We start from the raw sequence: 12,309 nt of genomic DNA on the forward strand, positions 1-12,309 counted from the left end.
TTCTTCAAATTCAATTTGTACTTCTGTATGCAAAGATGTTTCATTTTACTCTGTTTAGTAATAAACATTTTAGCGTCTTTTGAAGTGTGAGTACATGAATACATCTTTTTTTTTGACACCTGAGATATATATATATATATATATGACGACCCATGTCCCTTTGGCTCACATATCATCAGTTTTGTTTTAACGGATCTTTTTGTTAATTTATGGCATCATAAAGAATCTTTCCAATTTTAGTGGATGGCATCATCCAATGTGAACAGGGACAAACAAGATCCATGTTTTAGTATTATATATAGATATGAAATTTGGATAACATTAAAAGAAAAAAGAAAGCATCCAAAGGAAACTGATTTTGATATTTTATACCATAATCAAGAAAGTACATTCGATTACAAACTTTTCAAAATGGATATATATATATATATATATATATATATATATATATATATATATATATATATATATATATATATTATATATACACATACACACACACTAGTTTAAAAGGTATTCGAGAGTGATAATGAATGAATTTAACAAGGTTATTTAAGAGTGCTCAATAAAAGAAGAGCAAGATCAGAGCTCTACATTGCGAGTGAAACAGCCACATATGCGAGTGATTTTTTAAAATGGCGACTAGAAATAATGAAACTTATCTTTTGGTGATTGCATTTCTTTCACTGACAATCTTCCAAAGCTCACTAATAAGTGAAAAATACCTTTTCAATTTTTTTTTTTTAAACAAAGAAAGTTGAATTATTTAAATAAAAGTTTAATAGAACAATATACTGTTTTAATCGAAGGATATTTAGAAAACATCTGAATAAATTAGAATGTTTATATCTTCGAGTATCAACATATCAACATAAAATTTGTTGTATATTTAGAATTACACTTATTTAAAAAAAAAAGCAAAACAAAAATATTTATGATGTACATACTCGTCACAGAACGAAGATGTCATATTCTAAAAATCATATGGGTTTGGCTATAGTAACTTTTCTATTTGGCTAGTAAACGAAAATATATATTCGTAAAAGATCAACGGAAGATAAATTTGTCCATAGAGCCCTGAAGATATTTTTTGTTAATATAAACAAATTTACATGGTCACAACACTGACTCAAGATTGAAGACGGGTTTCTTCTGTAGAAAGCAACCACTTATATCACCAGAGGAGGAGTTCTGGTTTTAATTAACTATATGTCTGAAACATTAATATGTCTGGTGTTGCAACCATGTAAATTTGTTTATATTAACAAAAATATAAAATTTATATATATATATATATATATATATATATATATATATATATATATATATATATAAAATAAATCTAGGTATAACATAGACCCATCTTCATGCAAAATTGAAGAATTCAATAGTATTTAACAAAAATCTTTCAAAACTGTTAAACATGGTTATCTTAATTTTAAATAGAAAAAAAATCACATAAATAAAATTATGCTGGAGAATTTTGCGATGAGAACTAACGATTAAAAATATTCATTCATATTACTTAATCTGATTTTAAAAAGATTTTTTTATTGCGTAGTTCAAACATATTACAATAATAAATCAGATAACAGTTGAAATATACATACAAGCAATTGTAATTATTCTTCAACTTGCAAAACACTATTTAAACCTAATCCTTATTTGTGATCGACTGTTGTGAATTTTTAGTTTCACTAATTTATAGGAATAAATTAGTATTAAAATTTGGTTCCATCAAGATCTCTCTCTCTATATATATATATATATATATATATATATATATATATATATATATATATATATATATATATATATATATATATATAAAATTGTTATCAAAATATATTGTCAAAGAAAAATAAGTGTTACATATCAAAATGAATAAATGCGAAAAAAATATTTTTTCTTTACTACTCTTATATTGTCATCAAAACAGGTTTACTTTGTGTGTGCGCATGTGTGTGTATATAATACAGATGAACGATTAGTACAGAGTTCTTTAAATGCCTTATTTGTTCATAAAATAGTTCCTAATGAATTCATGTTATTAATCTGGAATTGTATTGTTTTATTTTTACTATATATATATATATATATATTATATATATATATATATGCAATAATTTTTTCAATGATAAGAATTAATTTTAAGTGATTTATTAATAAAAAACCCTGCATAAATGAGCCAAACACCTTAAACAAACTAGTGCTTGCTATGAGATATAAGCAAGTGAAAAGGAGGGAGAGACTGGCTGGCTGGCTTTCTATTGTCCTATTTTTGCAATTTTTACATTTTCCATGAAAAATAAATATCTTTTAATTAGCTAAGTAAATGCTTCATTTGTAAAGATTAACAAATTTATTGCTTAGTGTTTACAAAACACTTTTTTTTCACTATTCGCATTAACAAATGAAAAAAGTTTATTTGTTCTTTACCATTGATTTTGTCCAAATCACAAAAAAAAAAAAAAAAAAAAAAAAAGATTCCTATTTTGGTATACTTGTGAATTAACAGACTCTGCCACAAATAAAATAAATAACACATTTGTGGGGGTTCAGTTTAGTACTTAACTTTAATATAAAATGATATCCCATTTCTGAACCAATCTCGCATTTATGGGCAAGTAATTATTTGTATTCTGAGTTAAATCCACTGTTTTCTTGGTGGCCTATTTTTTTTCATTGGTTTTATGACATTGCAAACTGATTTAGGGTTACCGATAAAATATTTTTGGTTAACTGCCCTAAAAAGGTTAAAATTTGGTAACATTTTATGTTATGAAAATGATCTCCCACATCAAAATTGTATTTTTTTACCATCTTTCCATGGTTTTCACACATAATTGCTTAATAAAGCAAAATCTCATTTATTTTTCGAGTGAGGGAAGGGTAAATTAGCAGAGGGTGTTAATTTGCGAATTTATTCATATTTTATTTTTTTTAATTTTATATTTTTTTAACTATACTTCTCTATTTTAATTTTAAGTGATTGATTTTGTTTACCTGAAAATTTAATAAATAACTTAACTAATTAAACAACTTATTTTTAAAGTGCATATAAAAATATTAATATTTTGTACATTGCTTTTCCTGATTGCCTCCTCTCAATTTTCCCCAAGTGGAAAGCTTCCTCCCTTGGAACTATTACTAACCTTGAGTCCTAATGGCAAGCTTACCAAACAAAATACCCTCTAAAACCATGGGTAATCGTCTAATCGAGAAAACGCACAAAGTTTATCCTCCTCAAAATGATTAACTGACTTGAAATGCTGAAATGTCTTGGAAACATAATTATTTTGTTAATTTCATGTAAAACTGATCTCCCATTCTAAAATAATTGTTTTCTTCAAGTTTTTTTTAGGATGTTCACATTTATTGTCTAAAATAGTAAAATGTGAGGCGAGGGGGTAGGTAAGGGTGTTATGCGACAACATTTTTTTGACACTAAAAGTATTGACTGATATGCTTAAACTTTATTTTTAATTAGTTAAGTTCTGTCAAAATGAGCTTTTTTCTAAAATTTTTTGATGTGCAACGAAAATTTTAGAGCATGAATATGTTTAGTCCAAGAAATAAATAAGCAAAACATGACCATTAGTAAAAGAAAAACAAAATATGGCCATTAGTAAAAGAAAAAGACAACTGTATAAGTGAGAAATGAGGGGTGGAGGGACAAGAATGTTTTGATGAAGCAAAAGTTTTGTATCTCCCCTATTCATCATGAACTGCTTGAAGTTTATGAAAATTAACAGAGAGAATGAAAAGTGAGACAAAATAAAATGAGAGAACAAAAAATAACAATTGAGACAAGACAGAAATCAAGACTTCTTCAAAAAAGTAGATTTAAACAGAAATCCTATTTCTGAAGGGGGAAAAAAAAAACAACAAAATTCCACATTTTCTGAATTACAAAAAAGTCAAATTTTGCTACAAAGATGTCCCACATCCCTGATATGTTGAAAAATCCGATAGTATGGTATCTCATTAATATATATTTAATTTGAATGACACATATTTTAAGTAAATACATAGTATTTAACAAGTACCATTTATACACACACATGTATGTGCATTTACATTATCAAGAAATTCTCATATTGCTATATAATTCAATTTGTGATCCATAATCCATATCAAACGATGTGTGAATCAGAGGGTGAAGATATATATAGTTGTGCGTATGTATATAAAAATTAACATTCTATAAAATTAAATATACATATGTTCAGTTGGAACATATATATAATATCACATACATTCATAATCACTTCTAAATCAATTTCTCTCTTTGGGGAACAGTGTAGAAAGGCACAAATCTATATAGAAAAAAGATACATTAATTCCATAGGAATCTGTTCAAATTAAAAAAAAAAAAAAATAGAGTTACTGATATTCCAGAAAATGGTCATTGTCAGATGACCATTATCATTTTGCATGTATTGAATTAATCAAAGGTCAAATCAGACACACCTTCCTCCTATAAGTTTATTATTACATCTAAAAGGTAAATTATTAGAATATTTATTCTATGTTTGTATTTCATTCAAGTAAAATAATATTAACTCTAAATTAAGGCTTATGAATTAATTACTGATGTTTTGCTTTAGTAAAGGTATACAAGTTTTTAAGTAGATAGCCTTAATAAAGAAAAAAAATGCAATTTTAAAAGTGAATAGTGTGAAGTAGATGAAGCAATAAAAACGTGTTTTAGAAATAGAACACAAAAAACGTGTTCTATTTGCAAACATATATTCTATAATAAAAACCATGTAATTCACAACCTTATTTCAGTTTTGTACTGAATGTACAAGGGGAAGGCAGTTTTAAATGTATAAGCAAAAACAAAAACGTATAAGTAAAGTTATATCGGCCAAAGACAATTGCCACTTGTTCTTGAGTTTTTTTTCTTTTATTTTAAATTTAAACAGCATTTGAATTTGAAATTCCACACTGAAGTTAAAGATTTCGGGAGATAGAAAATTAAAACTCTCATATCATTAATATTGGTTTTGTTTTATTGTTAATGCAATTCATAAATTCAAAACCTTTCATGCATTATTTTTTCTGCCTGAATGAAAGCAGTTTTTCTTAAGATCTATAACATAAGTGGTTCATATATGACCTATATAGATGTCAATGTGTCCAAAGGCTCACAAAAGTAACACATTTTAAAGAATTAAATGCAGACAGAATCATACAGCATCAATTTGAAATACTATACTTAAATGAAAAGAAAAAGAAAAATGATACATGAATGCTAAGTAAAAAAAACAAAAAAACAATGATTTAGCAGGTTTCTTTAGTTGTAATATCTAATTGCTAGAAAAGATACTGTATGTTATCAACCTTTTTTAGGCACTTATCTATTATGTAGTTTATAAACTACATCTTATTTGTAATCCAGTCAAAGAAAAAAAAAAAATCACTGTATAAAGAAAATGTTAATCCGTCCTATATTAGTAAAAAATAATCATACTCTGAATGAAATTTTTTTTTTTTTATCAATACATGTTAAAAATAGACATTCATTTTCAAAGTTTTTTTTCCAAAAAATATATTATATTTGAGGAGATTTTGTGTACAGCCAAATAATCAAATGTATCATTCATGTTGTTGTAGTTGTTTTGAAGTGATAGTAAAAATAAGACACAAAAGATCCTTTTCTCTTGTTCACTTAGCTAAAATTGTTTATTTCTTTCACACACACACACACACAAAAACAAAAAGCTTTTAATTTATTTTTTGACAAGGATTTCAATTGGGCCATGCATGGAATTGCTAGTGGAAATTTTAGTTAGATTTGTAGAGTTGTTACTCACAACAATAGAAGAAGCAGCTGTTGTAATAGTTGTCGTTGTTGCAGGTGTTGACACGTTAGTTTTTTTGCATTTAATATTTTCTGGAGATACATTGAAACAAGAAGCAGAAGGCAACTGTGCACCGAGTTCATTTTCTTTTATATTATTGAACTTTTTGTTAGGTTTGGTCCTAACCTTCTGAAACTCTTCGTTAGACAAGAGAGAAATTCCGTTAGCTGTGAGTAGTTTGCCATGCCTTGTTTTTAAATGACGCTTGTATGTATTTCTTGTTTTAAACTTCTGTGAACAGTCATCACATGTAAATGGGGTTTCTCCAGTATGACGACGAAGATGTTCCTTTTAAAAATAGAAAAAAAAAAAAAAAATTATAAACTTAGTAACAGATACATTACACAAATTAGCAGAGCTACCTGACATTGCCCAGGCAACATTGTAACATTTTTTTTTAAAACTTACATCTCTCTACCTTTTTCTCTTCCCTCTTCTACCCAACCCATTCCTCTCCAACTGAACATGCACACACATATGCTCATAGAACTCTACTTTATATAATAGATTCCTTGAGAAATGAGTTGGTAGTTTCTTTCCAAAGTAGTACATAACAATGAAAACTCGCTCCTCTCGATAAAACCCGACCCAGTTGAACCTCAGAAAATGAATCATTTTTTTCTAAATTTTAAGTATTATTCATTCAGAGCAACGCTGATCAAGAATATATCAACTTTGTGGGTGTCTGTTTTATAGTTTTTAACTTTCAGCTGAACATACAAACATACACACATATAGACTACTACCCTTTATATAATAGATGAAATCTATTTTCAAAACAAAAATACAGAAAAATCATAAAATTTTTTTTATTATGTATGTACCCATCATAGAATGAAGAGATCATATTCCGAAAATCATGCAACTTGATCTAGTAGGTTTTTTCTTACTAAGAAAATAAAATTTTATGACTAAGCAATACAGTGTTTTGATCCATTATGGTTTATAAATAAGGAGAAGCCAACTCAATTGGAACTATTGATATCAAAATCAGCCTTGTAATGGCTACAATTTCCTAATAAAAACTACTAAAAATTGTAAAAAATGATGTTCTATATAAAAAAAAACTATTTGAATTATTCATATGATTTTTGGAATACGACATCTTCATTTTATGATGGGTATGTACATCATAAAGATTATTCTGGAATTTAATTGTTTAAAATAAGTTTTATTCTAAATAAGCACAAATTTTTTTTTAAAAAGATGAGTATGTAAAAATGTATTTCAATTTATTTGCCAAAAACATTAGATAATCGCTACAGTGTTTCAAATCTGTACAAACTAAAACAGATGATATAGATTTGTCATATAATATGTAAAAGGCAAAGTGTGTGTGTGTGTGTGTATGTGCTTTGCAAAACGTTTCGGCACACGCGACGGATCCTTGCGAGATTGGTATCGTTTTCAAGCTCAACCTTTCGGACGACAAATATTGAAAAATTGGCCAAAAATATTCATCCCTTCATCCTCAACTGGGCACAAGGCACAAGTGGGGGGTGGGGTGGGGTGGGGGTCGGTTTTTGCATCAACATTTTCACAAAGTCATTATTATTATTGGATTGACTATGCTTAATTTCAGCGCTCAGGATTACTGGTCATGCTATGGAGACATTGGCTAAAGCGTCACTTAAAAAATTTTTTTTTTTTTCTCTCCTTTGCATTCCTGCTTGCTAACTGCCATTTTTTTTTTTTTTTTTGTAAACACCTTTTTTCCGCCCGGTCTGCCTATGGTTGTTTTGTGAATTTAATATTCCCTTGACACTTTCTCCAAAGCCGGTTCAACCTACTATAGTGAGTGTCGTACAACAATCATGTTTGAGAGGATGACATGACAACAGAAAAGATATACTACCTCCTACCTGCCCCCCTCTCCAAAGGAAAAGATGGTCTCATAAGAAACCAGATACTACATTATCTCCATCTTCAAAGGGGGATGTAATACTTAAGAGGAGTGGCTCCACCCTTTAAGAAAGGCGGAGATAATTCCAGAGAAGACGGTCCTATGACAACAGAGTCGATACTACATTATTCAACTCTGTTAAATGATAGCATAATAATAGAATTGTTTTTCATTCATTTAAAAATAACTTGTTATGAAAAACATTTTTCTTTTTTTCTTTCATTTAAATCCCGCTTCTATTTAGAGAATGATCTGGCTTAGTTTTAGTTCGGAACAAGTCAAAAAACGGTGGGGGGTCTATTAATTAGAAATGGTTCTGAAGGTTTTACTAACTAAATTTTTTTCTCTTTTTTCTGACTTCTGACTGTTTTATACCAATGAAATATTTGTATATAAATATATTCATGAAAAAATAAAAACTAAACAAATTTTGTGTTACGTTAAGCAGGATAACCCTAGTGGTAAATATGGTATTGTGCTGACCAAAATGTTTCTAGTTAAGAGTAAGATAGAAATGTTGGTTCTTATTTAGAATTATACTTGATAAATAAAAATAAAATAAAAAATACAAATAGATCTTTGATGTATGTACCTGTCACGTCATATTGTAAAAATCATAACTGATCATGTAGTTTAAAAAAAAAAAAAAAAAAAAAAAAAAAATCAAAATTTACAATTTTTAGTGATTAATAATTTTGTAATTATTTTAAATACAAAAAAAATCCCAGTAGTTGAATCGAGTTGTCACCTTTGAAATTTAAAAAAATATGCCAGTTCCTGGCTCCAGTATTCCTTCCTCATAAAATCTGATTTTCCTAGTTAAAAAAAAAAACACAAACAAAAAACTACTTGATAAATGTCTGTGAATTTTGTAATATGACATCTAGCTATGATGAGTATGTACATCATAATGATTTTCCTGTATTTTTTCAAGTGTAATTCTTAATAAGCACCAAAATTTTTAGCACTTTAGACCAATGATGCCCATTTTACCAACACTTTTGATGGCCTTGTGTCTAATTTATTTTAAAATGTAATTTTTTTGCAAATAAGTAATTCAAAGTGTAGTATCTGTTCTCATAATCCTGATGATATTAGTCTTTTTTCTACAGGGTGGAACAATAAAATTATTGCCCCAGAAAAGACGACATGATTCCATTTGTTTGAGAAAAACCAATTTTCTTTTATTTATTGCAGACCATCTGCTAGTTGGTCAGTTGCCCAAGAGCGATAGGAGCCTTCTATCATGTCTGAAAGTGGCACAATATTCAACGAGCGAGATTGGAGATGCGCCGCTGTACAACTCATGCTCTTTAGTGATCAAAGTTATGATAACAGGACCATTGCCAGCACCCTCAAAATGCTAAAGTTATAGTGTTGTTTTCTTTTCTGTTGTTGTAGGACGACAATTTTATCATTCTAATTATTTTGTATATATAAGAAATATGACAATGCAAATTACAGATATATACTACAGAATATCTATTTTTTTTTTAAATCGCTCAAAAAATAGGTTTGTGGGCATTTGTTGAGTCTATGTATACAGTATTTAAAAGTAGGCATAAGCCATTTTAATATAAATATAGTTAGGATAAGTGAAAAGCTTTTTACATGTATTTATTCAGCATCTTCATAGTAAATTTTAGTCACATATATTACATCTCTGTAATACATTTGAAATATATTTATACTAAATTTGCTCATTACTTGGAGTTATTTATGTTTTTTGTTAGCCTTCTAATAACAAATATACACGTTTTTATATAATACAATGCTAACTGATAGATAATTTAATACCATTTGATAATATTATTAAGAGCAGAAAAAAAGGAGAGAGAAGATCAGAAGCACACAAAAAGGTTTTGAATAGATAATAAAGCACTCTTGAGTGACCAACAAAAGGATTGCAATAAATCCTGTTCCAAATCAATTTTTGTACGACTTAACCCTTTAATATAACATACTTTCGTAATAATTGAGCAAGGGTACAATTATTGAGACAAGTCTTTGATTAATGTGTTTTAACAAAGACATTTTTGGAAAGTTAAACTTGTCGCAGTTAAGGTAAAACCTCCACAAGATTATAATGAACCCATTTTATCAGCAAGTGGCTCCATCATAAGGATATTTTTTTGAGCTTACAAATCATCAAAAGGTTTTGACATGTGCAATATATAGATTATAGTTGTAAACCTTCTGAAACCATTTATACATGCTATGTTTCCTTGTGCTAATGGGTTCTTCTGGCAAAATAAACTTTATGAGTGAATGAAATGTGATTTCAGGTATTCAATTCTCCTCAAGCTGGCCAGAATTGAACCCTTTTAGTCTTGTAAAATTATAAACTGAAAACTATTGAATTATTATGCAACCAAATACAAAGCAATCCCATAAAGGACAGCTATGTATGCATAACTAGTTTTAGGATTTATTTTTAGATACGTATATTTGGAAAGGCAAAAACTAACATTTTGCTACCAGTCATTATTTTTGGTATATAATTGCTTTGTTTTGTTTGTTTTCATCAGCTAAAATTTTAGGAGATATTGCGATCAGCATACATGAGTCTACATGTTAAAAATGAAAGTAGTCTGTTTCGAATAAGATGCTTCAGAATAAAGATGTAGTTGAACTCCATTGTTTACAAAGCAGTGTACCTTGAAGACAGGTTTCTCTGTTAATAGTTCAATGTCTAGTTATAATGTTCACTAAAAAAATTAGAAACTGATCGATGACTCTAGTTTGAATGTTTAAGGAGATGCTATCATTTTATGTTCCTTCCTCTTTAAAAAAATAGAAAAAGTAACAAGGGGGATGGTAACTTTTCTCCTTTCTTTTCCAAAATGGCGACCAACATACCTGACGAAAGTCGGAAGCAACACCACCGAAATGTTGCAGAAATAACACTCAAGATGAGAACAATAGTCCGATGAAAACAAGTAATACAAACAATCAACCCTCATCTCAATAATTCAGAACTGTAATAAGGAGATATTTGCACATTTGTGTTAACCTCCCATGTTTGGAGTTTGAGGAAAAAATTTCATAGTTGTAGAAATTTGAACTGCTGGAAAAAGGTTGTGGATAGAGCTAATAAAAAGTGTAAAGAAAATTTTAAGATTTGTGAAAAAGAAAAATAACCTATCATAATAATTGAAAAGAAAAGAAAAAACAAAGTTAATTTTGTTGCGATAATATAAAGAATGAAACAAAGTGGTTTTTAGTTTCAAATTTTCTTGTTATTGTTAATATGCAATTTTTGTAAACAGTAATCATTTGTTCCTTATCAAATAAACTATCCTGAGTTATTCATTTTGTTCCTATCGTGTAAGTAGGATGCTCTAGGTTCAATCCTCAATAGACAACACAAAGTGACACTTACTGCGTTTCCACATGGACCTGCACAATGATTGCTACAGTTATGATTTAAGAAAATTTCAATATTTGTGTTATGAATTACAAATGTTATAATTTGTGAAAATAGCATGAAATAAATGGTCTATAGTTACCTTAAAATGACTTGGATGTCTAAATTTCCTGCCACAGTCTTGACAAGTGAAACGGCTTAGATTATTATGAATCAGCATATGATAATTTAAACTGTGCTGTCTTGTAAAAGTTGTATGACAGAGAACACACATAAATGGTTTTATTCCTGGAAAAAAAAAAAAAAAAAGTTTTCAAATAAAAAAAAAAAAGTTTTCAAAAAAAAGGAAGAACTTAAATAAGATTTTAATTTTCAGACAAAAAGAAAAAGGAAAAAGAGCATACAAACCTGCATGACTGCGATAATGATACATCAAAGTAGCACTAGCAGTGAATGTTTTATCACAACATATCTGACAAACGAGAGCAATTTTGTCATCTTTCTTACGATTTTTGAGCTCTCTGATACAGCGTAAGGCTATTTTCTGAAAAATTCAAAGATATCACATTTAAATAAAAATGATTTATTTGTATCAATCACATTTTTAATTTAACAAAGATTTCTTTTAAATTTTAAGAACTAGCTATATAAAAGCAGTAAAGGTTGTATAATTTTAAGAATTTGGTATATTCAAACTACTATGCAATCTTGGTGGTTATATTCACAACATTTTTGCAGATGTTAACTCTGAGCATCAAGTGAATCCTTTTAAGCCTGGATAATCGATTCAAACTTTTTTTATTTTTATTTTTATGCTTAACTCTGGAATCTTGACACAATTTTGAACTTTAATTAATCCACAATAGTTGAGTTGTGAAACAACGAAACAGGTCTGTATGTCGATGACTAAAATATATTTTATAAAGCTCCCCTCTTTGGTAGAGCACTCTCGTAAATTATCTTACTCGCTACTTAATTTAGCTGAAATAATGCGAAGCTCGCAATTTGTTTACAAACAAAACGTTTGAGCCCTCTACGAGTAGCGGACGGATGTCTATTTAAATACGCATTCCGACAGTTTAATTTCGGCCACCGATTCCGTAGTCAGGGGGTAGGACTGCCGACTGTCATCACGACGGTTCTAGGTTCGATCCTCGGCTTGGGAGAGG

The 12,309-nt window shown here is 28.6% G+C and overlaps 1 protein-coding gene across 1 annotated transcript in view; it reads right to left on the reverse strand.

Annotated features, from left to right (window-relative positions):
* Nucleotides 1-5,662: 5,662 nt before the first annotated feature.
* LOC145268268 (uncharacterized) overlaps nt 5,663-12,309 on the reverse strand; it is a 42,677-nt gene continuing 36,030 nt past the window's right edge. The window contains exons 9-11 of the mRNA XM_080123630.1: nt 11,549-11,684; nt 11,283-11,428; nt 5,663-6,158 (exon numbers count right to left, since the gene is read on the reverse strand). Coding sequence (XP_079979756.1) covers nt 5,739-6,158; nt 11,283-11,428; nt 11,549-11,684 — 702 coding nt within the window. The 3' untranslated portion in view covers nt 5,663-5,738. The remainder of the gene's footprint in view (nt 6,159-11,282; nt 11,429-11,548; nt 11,685-12,309) is intronic.

Source organism: Euprymna scolopes, chromosome 43 (genome assembly GCF_053919585.1).
Source record: "Euprymna scolopes isolate OS-2025 chromosome 43, ASM5391958v1, whole genome shotgun sequence".
Classification (NCBI taxonomy): Eukaryota; Metazoa; Mollusca; class Cephalopoda; order Sepiida; family Sepiolidae; genus Euprymna; species Euprymna scolopes.